General features: G+C 32.4%; 1 protein-coding gene across 1 annotated transcript in view; it reads left to right on the top strand.

The window, feature by feature from the left end:
- Positions 1–3,466: 3,466 nt before the first annotated feature.
- Positions 3,467–17,784, top strand: part of LOC149243160 (putative aspartyl protease At4g16563) — a 34,018-nt gene continuing 19,700 nt past the window's right edge. The window contains exon 1 of the mRNA XM_089374445.1: positions 3,467–5,232. Coding sequence (XP_089230571.1) covers positions 3,606–5,054 — 1,449 coding nt within the window. The 5' untranslated portion in view covers positions 3,467–3,605 and the 3' untranslated portion in view covers positions 5,055–5,232. The remainder of the gene's footprint in view (positions 5,233–17,784) is intronic.

Genomic DNA, 17,784 nt, shown 5'->3' on the forward strand with positions numbered 1-17,784 from the left:
ACTACTCAAGCATTGAGGACAATACTTTTCAGAAGGAGAGGGGCATGTTAGGTCCCTATAATACTAGTGATTCTCCCATTACTTTTGTCATTGTAGCCCTTATTGTTATTATTGTGCCCCTATTGTCCCCATATTATTATTAGTGTGCCCCATAGAAACCCACTATTATTATTGTTGTGCCCTTATGTTATTACTGTTATGTCGGCTTGATTATATTGTGACCCCTTAGACTCCTATATATAGAAGGGAGGTTTATTTATTTGTATCATCCAAGAATTGTTCATTTGTGTAATGTAAAAGAGGTTGCCCCCTCGAAGAGGCTGAATTCTAAGGTGTTGATCTATCTTTCTTTATTTTTGTGAGCTGGACATCCATTCATATACATTAACTCCCAATTATATGGGACTATAATCATTGGAAAATATATTAAAAAAAATAAGTAAATAAATAATATGTAACAATCATGCATTCAAGTGTTGGACTTCTATGAAAGACCTGTGAAAATATTGATATAATTATCCGTCTATCTACTCCATGATTTTCAAATTCCCATATTATGTGAGGCACTTACTTTAGATAAGGAGTCTATAATAGTATTTCTTTCCTTGTAAATATGACCACATGAGATGCGATCAAAAAATTGTTTTAAATGAAATATCTCTTCAATGAAAGGGTAAAATGTGTGCATGTGACACCTCGATATCACATTAAACTAGTTTATAACAATCTAAAACATAATTTGGTGGTGAATTTAAGTGATGGTGGAGTCTTCTCTAGAAAGTGGAAGCTCCGCTAAAATCCCAAATTAATATATGGTTGCCTCTAAACAAAAAAATCTTGACCTAGGAATTTTTTTGAAAAAGAGGGTGGATAGGCACCAGTAGACTCCCATTATGTAAAAATTTAGAAGAAAATATCTCACACATCTTCATTTTCTACCCTTATTTACTGTAGGTTCTTAAGATGGATGAAGTGGAGCTTAAGCTATGAGTTGAGTGGGAAAAGGTTTTCTAGAAAACTCTATGAAAAACAATATTATTGATTTCTCCATTAATCAATTCAACGCTATTATTTGCTTTCCGATCTACAAGATATGATAGGAACACAACTCCAGTATTTTAAAATCCCTGGATATTCTTACTCAGATCTTTGTTGGATATATAATTAAATTCTATAATGAATTGAAGACATCCCCCAACATTCCAAGCCCTAGTTCCTAGCCATTCCTTCTCTCAATTCTAGAATGATATGAGGATTCTTTGATGGAGCATCCAAAGGTCATACTCCTACTTGTGGTGTCGGTGTTGTTATACTTATGAATTAGCTCCATGTTATGCACACTCATTACTCTCTTGGAAAAAGGTTAAAAATAGTGCAAAAATCATCACTTTAAAGACCCTTTTCTCAGTAGCTTCATTGGAATGAATTAAAAATCTACAAGCGTTGAAAGACTAGAAGTTTGTTATTTGTTGGACGAAAAAGAATATCACAGTAGAAAATGTCTTTCGCCAACCCTTTCTATAGGATATTCAAGAAGAAATGCTCTCCTCTGAATCACCACCTTTCAACCATGTGCTCTAAGAGCTAAACACAAAAGAAAATAAGATTTCTAAGGAAGCTTGGTCCCTTCAGGTTGGATCTTTTTGTATTTATGAACTAGTTAACAAATGTTGAATAGGAATCCATGAATTTTCATTTTAATTGATCCCCTCTGGTTTTGGATAACTGAATGTTTTTTCTTAGCTGTTAGCTTTTAGCTTTTCTGTTTAGTCTACTAATAAAGATTGTTTTTTTTAGAAAATGGAAAAGGTATTGATCCCGCTTTGCTGCATAAAATGAGATAAGAGAGGTGTTTGTCAATTTTAATTTTAAACAATTTTGAATTCTTGAACAAAATGTTTCTAATTAAACTTTGCGAAAATTGATATAAAGATTTTTTTTTTAGAAAATGGAAAATGTATTGATCCCGCTTTTCTGCATAAAATGAGATAAGAGAGGTGTTTGTCAATTTTAATTTCAAACAATTTTGAATTCTTGAACAAAATGTTTCTAATTGAACTTTGTGGAAATTGATATATATATATATATATATATATATAATATTAATTAATTAATAAAAAAACAAAAATTGTACTAAATAATATATATATAGATATGTATGGGGTTTTAAAATCACTCCGACATTATCATTTTTCTAGGAATGTTTAAATCAATTCTAGATATATGAATTTGAATAAAAGTTGGTTAGTTAGATTGGTTTTTAGATATGTTTGAATGGAAGTTGATACATGTGATTTTGAATAGAAGTTGAAATTAAAATTATTTTTTAGATATATTTTTGTTTCAAGTTTATAAAGAATAGTAATTTTTTTTAGATCTATGATAATGTGAGCAGGAATTAAAAGTTGATTAAGTTAATTCTAAAGATATATTATGTGAATTTGATAGAATGGTTTTAAAAATATGTATATATAAATTTGAATAAAAGTTTTTAAACATGTCCAGAATAAACATTTAAATGTGAATTTAAATAAAAGTTTATTTTGAAAAGATATTTGTTTAAGTTTAAATAAAAAGTTTTAAGTTGATTAATGATGAGTTTCTTTTAGATATATGTATATGTAAATCTAAATAAAAATTGATTCACTTTGTTTCAAATATGTATTTAAGTTTGAATAAAAAAAAAAATATTATTATTATTATAGAATTATTTTATATAAAAATTAATCAAATTAATTTGAAATAGAAAATAGAAATCAAAATTATCTTTTCAAATTTTATTGAAAAGACAAGGATTAATTTGAATAAAACATTAAACTGGTTTGAAAGATATATATGTGAATTTGAATAAAAATCAGAAATCTAAATCAACCCAAGATTAATTTGAATAAAACATGAAACTGATTTGAAAGATATATATGTGAATTTGAATAAAAATCAGACATCTAAATCAACCCACGATTAATTTAAATAAAACATTAAACTGATTTGAAAAATATATATGTGAATTTGAATAAATCAGAAATCTAAATCAACCCAAATTAATTTGAATAAAAAATTCATACGTATATTTGAATTTGAATAAAATCAGAAAATTAAAATCACCCTTCCAAATATTATCAAGAAGATACAGATTATTTTTCAAAAAATATGAACCAGTGAAAAAATGAGTGGAGTTCTTTCTCTTTCTATAATGATTATCTTCATTTATATGGTGTTGGGTTATTGATACAAATTATATATTAAATAATTAATCATTATTTAAAATATATATATATTTAATATCATACAAGTAACCAATTATGATTTAGAGAAAGAAAATATTAATTTCTCTTTCTATAATGATTATCTTCATTTATATGGTGTTGGGTTATTGATACAAATTATATATTAAATAATTAATCATTATTTAAAATATATATATATTTAATATCATACAAGTAACCAATTATGATTTAGAGAAAGAAAATATTAAATGTGAAAATAAGATGGGGAATTTTTCTTAATGTAATGATTCACTGCCTTTATCATAAGTGATTTGCTATTAATATCACACAGATCTGAATGCCCATTATTCATTATCAAATTCCTGCCACATTCTCAAAATGTTGGCCTGCAATCTGATCATCTCATTCCTCCTCCTGCTTCTTCAAATCTCTGTAACAGTGTGCGAAGTGAGTGTTGGGATAGCCATCATACTTCACACACATGAGAAGTCTAATCTCCATGCAGGACTTTTGCAGGATGACGAAGAGTACCAGAAACTCGCCAGGACCGTGGAAGCGAGCAGGAATCGAGCCCGGGCACTGAAGCTCGGGATCCATCGTGCCCGGGTGGGAAATAAAAAAAGCATGTCGGAGTCTCTGTACGCTCGCAGCTACGGAGGATATTCAATCAAATTCTCCCTCGGCACTCCTCCACAGGATCTCTCGCTTCTCATGGACACCGGCAGTGATGTCGTGTGGGTGCCCTGCACACAAAATTATACTTGTATGGACTGCCCTGCAAACAGCACTAATTCCAATGGGCTGTTTCTTCCGAGGATGTCCTCGTCTCGCGAGCTTCTAGCTTGCGATGATCCAAACTGCAAAAAATTTTACGGTGAAAGCACGGAGGACCTGTGTGGGAATTGTTCACAGAGCTCCGCCCAGAAATGCTCTCAGAACCCTTGTCCGGCATATGTGATTCAGTATGGTAGCGGAAGCACAGCGGGGCGACTCCTCTCGGAGACCTTAACTTTACCAGTGGAAGACAAAGGGCGAGCAGTTAGGAATTTCGTTGTGGGATGTTCGATACTTGCAATGGATGAACCTTCTGGAATTGCAGGATTTGGCAGGGGAGCTCTGTCTATGCCCTCTCAGCTTAAGCAGCAACACATAATTGGGAAAGATAGATTTGGGTATTGCCTTCAGAGCCACCGCTTTGATGAGGAGAACAAGAAAACCCTATTAGTTCTTGGTGACAAGGCGCTCCCCAGTGACATCCCTTTGAATTACACTCCCTTTCTAATCAATTCCAGAGCACTTTCTTCTGCATATGGCTCACTGTATTACATTGGTCTGGAAGGTGTCAGTATTGGGGGAAAACGCCTGAAGCTGCCTTCTGAATTACTGGCATTCGACACCAAAGGCAATGGAGGAACCATCATAGATTCAGGAACTACTTTCACTGTCTTTAGCCCAAAAATCTATGAGAAGATTGCAGCTGGGTTTGCTTCTCAGATGGGATACAGCAGAGATAGTGAAGTTGAAGCTAGGACTGGTATGGGACTCTGTTACAATATCTCTGGTGTAGATAATGTTCTGTTGCCTGAGTTTGCATTCCATTTCAAGGGTGCCTCAGATATGGTGCTGCCTGTTGCTAACTATTTCAGTTATTTTATCAGTTTTGATACCATCTGCTTAACAATGATTAGCTCAAGTGATGTTTCGGAAGTTGACAATGGACCAGCTGTGATCTTGGGAAATTATCAGCAACAGAATTTTTATATATTGTATGACAGAGAGGAGAATCGGTTAGGCTTCACTAAGCAGACCTGCAAGACATTCGGCTGAGGCTGAATCATGGACGTATTATGTTTTATGAGGCTGAATCATGGACGTATTATATTTTATGGTTTATAATAGGCTGAGAGGTGCATTAGTATTGGCTAAAAGAATAAGGTTGGTATTCTCTACAAACTGGATGTTACTAATGTTGAGATTAAGAGTAATGATGCAAAAGCTAAGAGGAGTCAAGTATGTGTCCTATTCTGCCTTTTTGAGATGAATAAGGTTGGTATTCTCTACAAACTGGATGTTACTAATGTTGAGATTAATAGTAATGATACAAAAGCTAAGAGGAGTCAAGTATGTGTCCTATTCTGCCTTTTTGAGATTGGTTTCTTATTTAGTTTTAAATTTCCTTTGTCATTAGATTAATATTGAATTTTTTCAACATGTCTATCGTGAGGGGAGGGTGAGGAGCAATATTCAATCTTGTCCTATAGAGTACTATTATGGAACAACCGAGAAGGAAATTTAGTAGTTTTGTATAAATTTACAATAAAGAACTTGGAAGATTGATAGCGTTCTCATAGGGACACTCTAGGAAGTGTAAGGAACTTGTTGGTATGTTTTTTTAAAAATGATGACATGAGAACAAACCAATTGTATATATTTGACGAAAGCGAGTAGATTTGGTGTAGCTATAAGTAGTTTAGAAGTGATTAAGATTTGGGGAAATTACATGTAGTTTAGGAATGATTCCATGTTATATAATGTAATTGATATTTTAATAATGCAATATTAATATTTCAATTGGGTTTAGTTCAAGTGGCTTGGGGAATGATTGATATATTTTTCACCTAACTTTAATACTCCCAAATGGCATGATGACATTTTAATGAGCATTTTGTTGTAATGGTTTTGAACCACACACACAAGAGCAAGGAGATATTTGACACCGATTTGGTGAAATAGTCCATAGCATTCAAGATGTATTTATGTAGTTTAGAAGAGTTAGGAACAATCTCACCTATAATGTCCAGTCCCCATTTCTCAAAGGGTTTCTCAATGTTAGCTCGTTGCAAAGGAAAGGCTAGTTTCTTTTGTCCTCCTAAACTTTGCATTTTCTGACATAAGCATGCATGTCTTTGAATAGAGTCGACCAATAGTAACCAACATGCAAGATCTTATGATTAATATTTTTCCCACTATAATTTCCACTAGCTAGTCCATCGTGTAGCTCCTCCAAAACTTTCTCTGCTTTAGATTTTTCTAGACATCTTAATAAAACATAATCATAATTTTTTCTGAACAATATATCATGGACAAATTGGTATTGATTAGATTTAAGTCTCAGGGATATTTTCCTTTTTTCATTGAGTTCCAATGGAGCATAACCATTTTTTAAATAAAATATTAAATCAGCATATTGAGATTTGGTGTCAACAGGGCATACCTCTGTAATTTGAACATTGTTACCTAAATCTTGATCAGCCGAAGTGTCATAAGCTCCAGTAATTAATCTACAAAAACCTTGACCCCTTACTATTTTAGCTGGTTTTATCTCTAGGTTGTATTCTTGCAGGGAAGTAACCCAATTAACCCTCTTTTCTCCTAATTCCTTTTGGATAAGCAATTGTCTAACCATGGGGAAATGAACAATTACTTTTGTATGTGCTTTTAGGAGAAAAGGTCTAAAATGATTTATTGACTTAAAAACTACAAAGGCTTGTTTTTAAACCTCTGAATAATTTAGCTCAACTCCTTTTAAATTAGAACTAAAGAAGGAAATTGGAGATTCAACGTGTTGTTCATTAGGTTGTGTCAACACTGTTGCATAGGATTGTTCAGAAGAAAAAGTGTAAAGAAAAAATGTTTCAGAAAAATTGGGAGTTGATAATGAAGGGGCATCTATGATTGCTTGTTTTATTGGTTCAAATGATTTTCTTTCAATATATCCCCATTTGAAAACTGACCTATTTTTTATCATAGTCTATAAGGGTAAGAAAATTTGTGAAAAATATGGGACAAAAAATTTAACAAAATCAATTTTCCCAAGACAGGATTGCATGGATTTTTTGTTGTGTGGTAAGGGGATTTCAGATCCTTAATTCTCTTTGGATCTATCCAAATTCCCTCTTTAGACACAATGAAGCCTAGAAGCTTACCTTCGCTAAGGACAAAAAAAAAATGGCTTTTTTGGATTTAAGGAGATTCCAAAGTTTTTACATCTTTCAAAGATTTGTTTTAAGTCATGGAGATGACTATTTCTCTTTTTATAATAAATTGTAATGTCATCTAAGTACACTACGACTCTCTTATTTATCAAACCTCTAAAAGAAATGTCCATGGCTCTATGGAAAGTGGCTCCATCATTAATTAGTCCAAAAGGCATTTTTTTAAGAGAATATGTTCCCCACTTGGTTCAAAATGTGGTTTTCAGTCTATCTTTTGGATGTACAAGGATATGATTGTAACATGAAAAAACCATCTAAGAAACAAATTAGCTCAGAACTAGCAACAGATTGTAAAATTTGTTCCATCATAGGTAAAGGAGAGTTATCCTTTTCACATGCTTTATTTAAATTTATAAAATCTATACAAATAAGAATATCTCCATTATTTTTCCTAACTAGCACAAGATTCAAGACCCACTTGGAATGTCTGACCGAGAATGTGATTTGGCTTTGAGAAGATTATTTAATTCAGTCTTAATCTGAGCTTCCAATTTAGGATGAATCTTCCTGAATTTTGTTGAATTGGCTTTACATCTAGAAACATAGGAATGGTGTGGTCAATGATAGATATGTCATAAGTTTTAAGATCATCATAATTCCAGGCGAATACATCCTTATATCTTTTCAACAGATGAATGAAGGAAGGTATCTCATATAGTGTGAGTCCAAGGCCTAAATTAATGTTCTGAGGCTTATGATTAGATCCTAAGTTAACCAATTCAAAACTCATAGTAGAGCTCTCAAGTTTGCAATCGGTAACCTTTTTAAACCTATATTTCATATCATACAAATCTTCCAATTTTACTACAAGTTTAGGTAAAGAATTTTCCTCAGAAGATTTATTTAGTTGCTTATCATGCTCATCTTCATTAATGATCTAGTCAGAGTAAGACCTTTCAGATGTTAGAAAACTTAGGATGTCATTGTCATCATTAAAAACATGGTAGTTAGTTATGTTGTCTGGAATGGAGGGGAGAAAAATTAATTCAATCGAAAATCTATCGGAACTAGAATATTTAGGTGGAATGAGTTTGGAAGCAAAATTATCTAGGAGATCGGCACTAGCATTCTGTAATCTTGGGATTGGAGCTCTAATGAATGTAGTGAAATGGGAAGTTAGGTCTTGGATCAAATATTGATAATGCTTGAGGTGACTAGAAACACAATGAATGATGTTTCTAATTTGTTTTATTACAATTTATGAGTCACCAAAAACTTTAAGATATATCACATTAAGACTATTGGATTTCTGTAAGCATGTACTAATGCTTCATATTCAACAGTGTTATTGGTACAATAGAATTTCAATTTGGAAGAAAGCAAAGTTTTTTCTCCATTAGGGTTTGCTAGGATGCAACTAGCTCTTGCACCATAATTAGATTTTGATCCATCAAAGTAAAGAGAGTAAAAAAAAAAATTATCAGATTATCTACAAGATTTTATACAACATTGATACACCTAGATGAATCAGTTTGAGAAAAAAATTCAATCTGAGATGAAACAAAATCAACTGAAAAAGGAGAATTATGTGTTGAAAATTTGCCAAAGAAAGACTCAAAAGAATAATTTCAAAGAATGTTGCTTGTGAAACTATTGGTTCATTTTCCTCATCTAAATTAGTCACCAAATATTGCATATGTTTCTCCCTTTCAACACGGATTTGGTCGGGTTTTCCATTGTATGGAAGCCACATGTGTGACCAATTAGTTGCAAAGCAATCATTTGTTTTTCAGACTAGTCTCTGCTTAAAATAAGACCATAGAATTTGGGAATATCTACAAATAATATATCTATTATTTGAAAAACCCTCAAATTGGAAGATAATATAATAAAAATAGAACTCATTTATCCTAACACTTTGACTTTTGTCTAGTCTAATTGAACAATATGAACAATAGCTTTCTGGGTTGAAATATTCAATTTGAGACAAACTGAATAAGGCATGACATTGGATGATGCACCAGAATACACTAAACAATTGTGAACATTGTTATTTAAAATATCAAAAGTCAAAAGAAAAGGAGGAGTCTGGGAATTTGATCTATCTCCAATCAAAAGAGCATAACAAGAGTCCATCTTGTCCAAAGGGACATTTGGAGATTTTTCTTTCCCTTTTGAGGCTTTTGCAAAGAAAGTAGTAGGTAAAGGAGATGTAGGTACTACACTTAAATCTTTGAGTAAAAACTTATGTTGTTGTTTTAACTTACTGGCCTCATACAAGGAAATGTTGGCTTCAATCTTTTACATGTCTTCGATGATATTATATTCAATGGTATCAGAGGCTATCAAGGTCTTAGACGAATAAGGAGATTTAGAAGTAGTTGGAACTAGATCTGAAGATGGAGTAGAGGTATTTTTCACTATACCCTTGTCTTTAGTAGGAGGAGTAGTGGACTTTTGTTTTTTATTTGATAGAGAAGTATCAACAGATCCCTTACTTCTAGTACTCACTAGTAGGGCTTCCTCTTCTTATTAATTTTCTGAAGTAGTGAGAATGAAATCCCATAAACCATGGCCTTCCACTATTTCTTCTGCTTGTGATTCTTCAATAGATAAGGTTGTTTCTCCTTCTACGTCACCTTGATCAGATTCTACATTTGATATAATGGTAGAAGGTTGTGACTCTAATGGTTGATTCCTTTTGAAAGGTCGAAAGGACTTCCTTGAAGACTCAACAAATTGTTTTTTAATTTCTACCATTTCATTAGACACTGTCTTCAAAACCTTTTGTAACCCCTCCAAGTCAAAAGGATCATTGGGAGCTTTCTTCTTGGATTTATCTTTAAAAAAGACTTTATTGGTCTATTTTCTTCCTCAAGGGAATTTTTCTTCTCAAGAGAAAGAGTTTTTTTTCCACAAATAGAGCTTCCTTCATGTTATCAAGAAATATTGTTAAATTATCCCTATCTACGAACATGGAAATATTTTAAGGAATATCATAAATGTACCATTCAATATGCACATCAGTTCTAGGTCTGGAAATGTTTGGGATTTTTCTTAGCAATTTGTTAAATCTTGAATTAAAATATTTAATTTGTTCATTTGGGTTGGCCCTAATATTTGACAAATCATTAATCAAAGAGATATTTTTTTGTTCATCCCCAAATTCTAAGAAAATATGTTCTTCGAACATATCCCAATTTGTTATTGATCCAACAGGAAGAGAAAAATACCAAGACCCTACACATCCTTTGAATATGTAAGAAAAAGGTATGCAAACATAATCCTCTTCTGTGACTCCATTCAAACTGATGGCTAACATGAAATTGTGAAGATGTTCCTCAACAGGGAAGTTGTCATCAGGATTAAACTTAGGAAGCCTTCTCTCTAGATGTTTGGGAAGAGGATGTAATGGTGGATTCATCTGTAATTCTTCTGGGTTGTTCCATGGTATTTGGGCCATTATGGGAGTACTAGGAGTTGAGGAAGTTGCAGATGATGTAGAGGATGATGGAGATTGGGAAGTTGAAGAGGTTACTCCTTTAGTCTATTCATTATAATAGCACCAATTGATTGTGGCTAAGGAATGTGGATGGAAGGGATTAAAGGATGATAAGAAGAAGACAAAGGGGTAGAGGAAGAAGCATGACCAACACAAGGAGTATGAGGTGGAGAGGATGATGTAATCTCACTAACAGAAGATTGTATCTCTAGAGTACTTTTCTTTTTTTGATGAGTTGTTAACAAAAACTCGAAAGTATTAACTCCAAATTTCTCACTTTGGGATCTAGTTAATGCACCAGAAGATTGTAAAGATGAGGTAACACTTCCTTCCGATAAGTCGGTCTCAAAATATTGTTTTCTAGAAATAGAAATTCCTTCTAATTTATGAATTAAAGTTTGGACTTCAAGAGGTTGTGTAAGTACTTGTGTGGAAGTTTGGACAGCTAAATTTGGGAGAGTGCTAGGAGATTTAGTGGTTGTTTGAACAACTTTAGATCTAGGGTTATAAGATTTGGAATGGGATCTTGAAATTGGTGGTGACTTTGAGGGACACTGACTCTTAGAATGACCTTTTAATTTTGGATTAGACCTTTTTTCCATTCACGGTCTTCAACCCTCATTCTAGCACCAAAAGAGTTGAAGGCTCGATATGTCTGCCTCAACATCAAGGAAAACTAGCCAGTCGGGACCTTGGATCAGTCCTTTTCCATTTGGAATGGTGGCTCTGATTGGAAATTGTGGGACCAATTTCCCTTTAAATCATGAAAATGGGTGGAGTATATAGGTGTAGGAGTTAAGATATAATTGAAACTAAGAATAAAGAGTATTTAAGCTAAATATTTATCCCAAGAAAGATTATCTATATATGTGATTTAAAATGATCTCACAAACAACATGACAATATAGATTATCAAGCTATTGTGAGGTTAAAGCGGATAATGATAACTAATTTAATTAAATAGTTAATTAAATTAGAATTAGTACAAAATGACTAATTAGTTACTAAAAAAACAACTAAAATTTGCATATAAATGACCATTTTTCAATCGGTGACCAATAGTAGCTAATCTATAGTATCTTATAATGCGACCAACTTTTATTTATTTTTAGCTTTGTCATTAATTGGTTTCCTCAATTTTACTATCTAGTAGTATATTTAGTCATAAATTTGGTCATAAATTTTTCATTGGTTTATTAATTAATTATCGCAATTAATGACCAAATATATAACAAAATATATTACTATATGAATCCTTGCGAAAACCAATTAATGACCAAAGAAATATGACCAAAACGTTAGCCGTGTTATAAAATACTATAAATTAGCTACTAATAGTCATATATATATGCAAATTTTAGTCATCATTTAAAACCAATTAATGACCAAAGAAATATGACTACATTTTACTCGTGTTATAAAATGTTGTAAATTATCTACTAATAGTTGTATATATGCAAAATTTAGTCATCATTTAATAATAATTTTTTTTTATCATTTGCAGTAGTCATTTATCTTTTTTTGGTATTTTCATATTCATTATATAAATGACTGATTTAGTAGTTTCTATTTATTTCATTTATTCATGTTCATCATTAATTAACTAAAGTACTAATTTAGTAGTTTTATATTGATTTTATGAGTTTATTATTAATCACCATAAATTAATTAGTATGATTTTACGACTAAATTTTAAAAAAATGTCATACAATGTACATGTTTATCTAGTATGATAACGCAAAGTTACATATGTTAATTAGAAGGCTAAATAATATCAAGTGCAAATAAAAATAATTTCAACCATATAAATTTTATTATATAAAATATCAAGTATTACAATATGAGTTTCCAGCTTAATATGGGTTGGACTACAATTTACACATGAAATATTGTTTCATCATTTGAAAACATTATCACTGTGTTGCTAAAGCATTGCAATTGAATTCACTAAATTTGAAGGCTTGACCATCAATCTCTATGAGTGTGTCTTTTGCAAGATATTGGCTCTAAGGGTATCACTAGACAGATTCTCTTCTCTCTCTCGTTTGGCATTTGTCGCTCCAGTGTTATTTTTCTCCTCTTTCTTTAATTGTTGCTTCTTACCATCAATATTGAGTTCCTCTCCTGAAAATGAAAGAAGATACAATGCAAAGTATAAGACATGAAAGACGATGAATACTTGAATACTATAAAAGATTTATATGACATATACCTCAACATTCGATAGTGGCCACTATGTGGCTAAATGACCTGTATAAACAAAGAAAATAAAATGTCACCATAGAAAATGAAATTGGAGGGGTATTTATCAAGCATGCTAGGATTTTTTGTGTGTGCACACATCATATTTCTCACTTCTAATTGTATCAAAAACAAAGAGTATGCACAATGACATGTAGTGACATGTGGGTGTCTATTTGACTCAATGATATGCTTGATTTTTTAACCCATTCCAATCTACCACAATGAAATTAAGAGAGACGAGGACACAAGGACTATCAATAAATGAAATTAGAGACTTTAGAATGCAACTCAAGTGTACCTGAATGTAACGATAAGTATTTGCATCTTCCTGGTCACTGATGAGCATCAAATCACACTGTCAAAAATTCCTTGCATTATGATAATTCGGTTGCACCTGCACTAATCCTCTATATTAGTCCCTTGACTTGCCTATAGATATAATTTTAGAAACAATCCTACTCCTACAATTCTTCCCTATATGGATCATCTTTGTCCCCCCTATTGATAGTTATTTCTCAAGTCAACAAAATAGAACTCTCCAATTGCATCATTGCCTTTCAAAATAATGCTTGAGTATTCCAGGTGATTTTTGAACCAGTCTCTACTCAGGTACATGAAATCCTTGATTTGTCTCCATCGCAAAAACCTCTTTTCGTAATAAAATTATAAATCCCACATCTGCATTCCTCATCCTCGACATACCAATTCTTTAAAGTGGAATACTTTATCATTGCTCCCTCGGTGCAATAGAGATCCACTACTATGGCGTGGAGATGATTGGTGTCATAAAATGGTATAGTTCATCCTTCAATATATGTCACAAAACTCCCCTCACCTCACAGAACTCCTCTCATCTACAAAAATAAGAGTCCTCTCAAAATGCCTGGTCTCCATCTCGCTCATCCTGAAATAAGTGGATATTTCCATGGGTGACAAAGTGTGCTTGGATATTTAATAGAAGGAGCTATCACTAAAAAAATAAAAATACAATGCAGCATAATACTTATCAACGGGAGCAACAACCCTACCAAGCCACTTCCTAACTAGATAAAGATACTCTTGAATTACCTCTTATAATGAACAAAATATAACCTCAACTACCTATAGAGTCTACCTATGCATGGTAGCAATGAAAACACTGTCAAAAACAACATATACAACAACGTTGGTCAATCTCTTCTTCTAGTCAAGGGCATGCCCAACTTTTGAAAAGTATCAAGCAGGTCAGGGTCCACCTCATCCAGGCTCCTCTTCTTCTTCTACTCTCTCTGTTTAGGTTCAAAATAATACCAAAGGTCTTCGAAATTGATGGGTGGGTAAAAGTTATCAGACCATTGAGTTCTTCCATTTTTAATCATTGTCTGTAAGAATTGAATCTAAATTGCAAAAGTCGTTCAGGTTCCTTCTTTTCCACTAAAATTAACCTAAGCTTTGGAGAATTGTAAGGTTTAATGGATCTAAGTATATTCTACTTAAAATATAGTAACATGGTTTAAAATTGTAGGCATTGAGATCAGAATCTAAGGATGAAATAGAAAAGATTTTATGTTCATGATTACAAGAAATTTTAATTTCATGTAACAAAGTTTGAGGAAGGTCTAGCATTTGCATCCTACCAGAAAATTTTCTTGCATCACTTGAGCCCTTTTAATTTGGGCATGGTAGAGTCCATTACACAAACAATCAACCACTAAAAAAAAGGTGAAAAGAAAAAATAAAATTTCATGCATTATGACCTTAGAAAAGTTAGGGAGCAGCGAACTGATCTGTACAATAAAGACATGCAAAATTCTTACTTGTCCATTGTCTTTTGATGAATCGTTGACCGCAATCAAGATCTACATTATCTAATCATTAAACCCTTTGTACAATAAGGACATGTAAAATGCTTACTTGTGCATTGTCTATCATAATCATTAACCCCTTTGTACAATAAGGACATGCAAAATGCTTACTTGTGCATTGTCTTTTGATGAATTGTTGGCCGCAATCAATATCTGCATTATCATAATCATTAAACTCTAACTCTAGATAAAATTTATGATTTGATCATATAAACCCTCAAAATTATTTACCCATAGGAACAAAAATCCTCTTTAGTAAAAAGGAATAACAGAGTCCAAATTCATACCCATGTACAAATTACCAAAATATCATAATCATTAAGCCCTCAACTCTAAATGAAATTTATGCTTTGATCATATAAACTCTCGAAATTATTTACCCATAAGAACACAAATCCTCTTTAGTAAAAAGGAAGAACAGAGTCAAAATTCATACCCATGTACAAATTACCAAAATATCCATGCCCAATGACCTTGCCCTTATCATAGTCATTAAACCTTCAACTTTATATAAAATTTATTCTTTGATCATATAAACCCTCGAAATTATTTTACCCATACAAACAAAAATCCTCTTTCGTAAAAAGGAAGAATGAGTCCAAATTCATACCCATGTACAAATTACCAAAATATTCACGCACAATGACCTTGTCGTTGCTCCATCTAATCGTTGATGCTCTCCTAAGGTATTTCCCATGGAAAATCCATTTGGGGTTAAACCATCTAATCGTTGATGCTCTCCTAAGGTATTTCCCATGGAAAATCCATTTGGGGTTAAATCCATAGATCACGTTGATGGTCTTCCTTCTTCTAGACAACCCAAAGAAAAATACATTGCTACAATGTGATGTTGTAAGCTGTGAATATTTTATTTGAACACAACGCTAACTGGAAATTATTTATTTTTAATAAGAATTTGTTATTTTTTACTCTAAATTAAAAAGAAGAAGAAGAAGTTAAAAATGATACTGGGATGAGTGCAAACATTTAAATATGACCTCAATTAATAATAAAAAGTTAAATTAATAAAAATAATAAAATTTAATTTGTTATATTTTGATTTTGTTATTAACTTGTGAATAAGCTTTGTTACAATACCATTGCGAATACCATGGCTTATCAATACTACAAGTCCAAAAACATAACTTATTTGATAAGCAAAATATTTTACAACAATATGACAAGATTCTTAACCGTGGATATTCACCCCCACATTAGGTAGATATTGTTAACTTGTAAAAAAGGCCTTTGTTACAATACCATGGGTCAATACCATGGATTATCAATACCACATGCCCAAAAAACATAAATTATTTCACAATCAAATATTTTATAACAATATGACAAGATTGTTAACCATGGATATTCACCCTCACTTTACCATGGATATTAACTTGTAAATCCTCGTTGTTACAATACCATGGCTTATCAATGCCACGTGTCAAAATTGTCAAAAAACCATAACTTATTTCATAGTAAAAATATTTTATTTTAATTTAATTTTAACATTTTTTTAATTGAATCTAAAAGGGAAATTCCCATAGAAATTAAATTAAGGTTTTAATAAAAGCTAAGATGGATCTATGCCCGTTCTTTATATATATATATATATATATATATATATATATATATATATATATATCGACATAGATCCATCTTAGGATCCAAAGGATGAGAGCAAACAAATTGACTAATTACAATAGATTAAATATACTGCGTGATTTTTTAAAAGTTTTTTATTATTTTATTTTCTTTGACATGATTGATCCAAAATATAGGTTTAATACAACTAAAATATTTTACAACAATATGACAAGATTCTTCACAGTGGATATTCACCCCCACATTATGGTAGATATTATTAACTTGTAAAAAATAGCCTTTGTTACAATACCATGAGTCAATACCATGGATTATTAATACCACCTTCCACAATCAAAATATTTTATAACAATACCACATGCCCAAAAGGCATAAATTATTTCACAATCAAATATTTTATAGCAATATGACAAAATCGTTAATCATGGATATTCACCCTCACTATACCATGGATATTAACTTGTAAATCTGCTTTGTTACAATACCATGGGCCAATACCATGGATTATCAATACACATGCCAAATAACCATAACTTATTTCATAGTAAAAATATTTTATTTTAATTTAATTTTACAACATTTTTGTAATTGAATCTAAAAGGGAAAATGTTATAGTTTGAGATATATCTAAACCCTCTATTCTCACGACTACTAAAAATATTCCAATAGAAATTATAATAATGTTTTAATAAAATTAAGCTAAGACAGAGCAAATTGACTAATTATAATAGATTAATTTTTTCATTATTTTTTTTCTTTGACATGATTGATCCAAAATATAGGTTTAATATTTTACAACCAATTAAGTTTTTCTAATTTAGATAATTTCTTGAACACAATACAATGTGATGAAATTTAAGAGAGAGTTGGGGAGGGGGTGGAGAGAGGGAGCGAGATGGTGAAAAAGTTGGAGGATAAAGAGAGAGAAAGAGAAAGTGATTGGGGGGGGGGGAGTGAGGTGGGAGAAAGGGAGTGAGAGGAAGGAAGAGAGAGGGGAGAGAGATAGATGGAGTTGGAGTGGGAGAGAGAGGAGGAAAGAACAAAGACATAGAGAGATAGAGGTGGAGAGAGAGAGGAGTGAGAAGGGAGAGATGGGGAGAGAGTGAGGCAAAGAGGAGAGGAGGGAAGAGAAAGGAGAGGAGAGGACAGAGATAGGGAGAGAAGGGGAAGGGAGAGAGATGGAGAAGGACAGGGAGGGGGGGAGATAGTGATAGAGTTGGATGGAAGAGAGAGAGAGGGGGGGGGAGTATTTTGGGGGGGTGAGATATAGGGAGGTGGGAGATAAGGGATAGAGAGGAAGGTAGATAGAGATGAGGAGAGAGAGATGGAATTGGAGGGGGTAGGAGAGGGAGGGAACAAGAAAGACATAGAGGGAGAAAGATGGAGAGAGAGAGGGGGTGACAACAGAGTCATGGAGAGAGAATGAGGGA

The sequence above is a fragment of the Pinus tabuliformis genome, chromosome 8 (genome assembly GCF_031772625.1).
Source record: "Pinus tabuliformis cultivar Carrire ecotype Pingquan chromosome 8, CPIR1, whole genome shotgun sequence".
NCBI lineage: Eukaryota > Viridiplantae > Streptophyta > Pinopsida > Pinales > Pinaceae > Pinus > Pinus tabuliformis.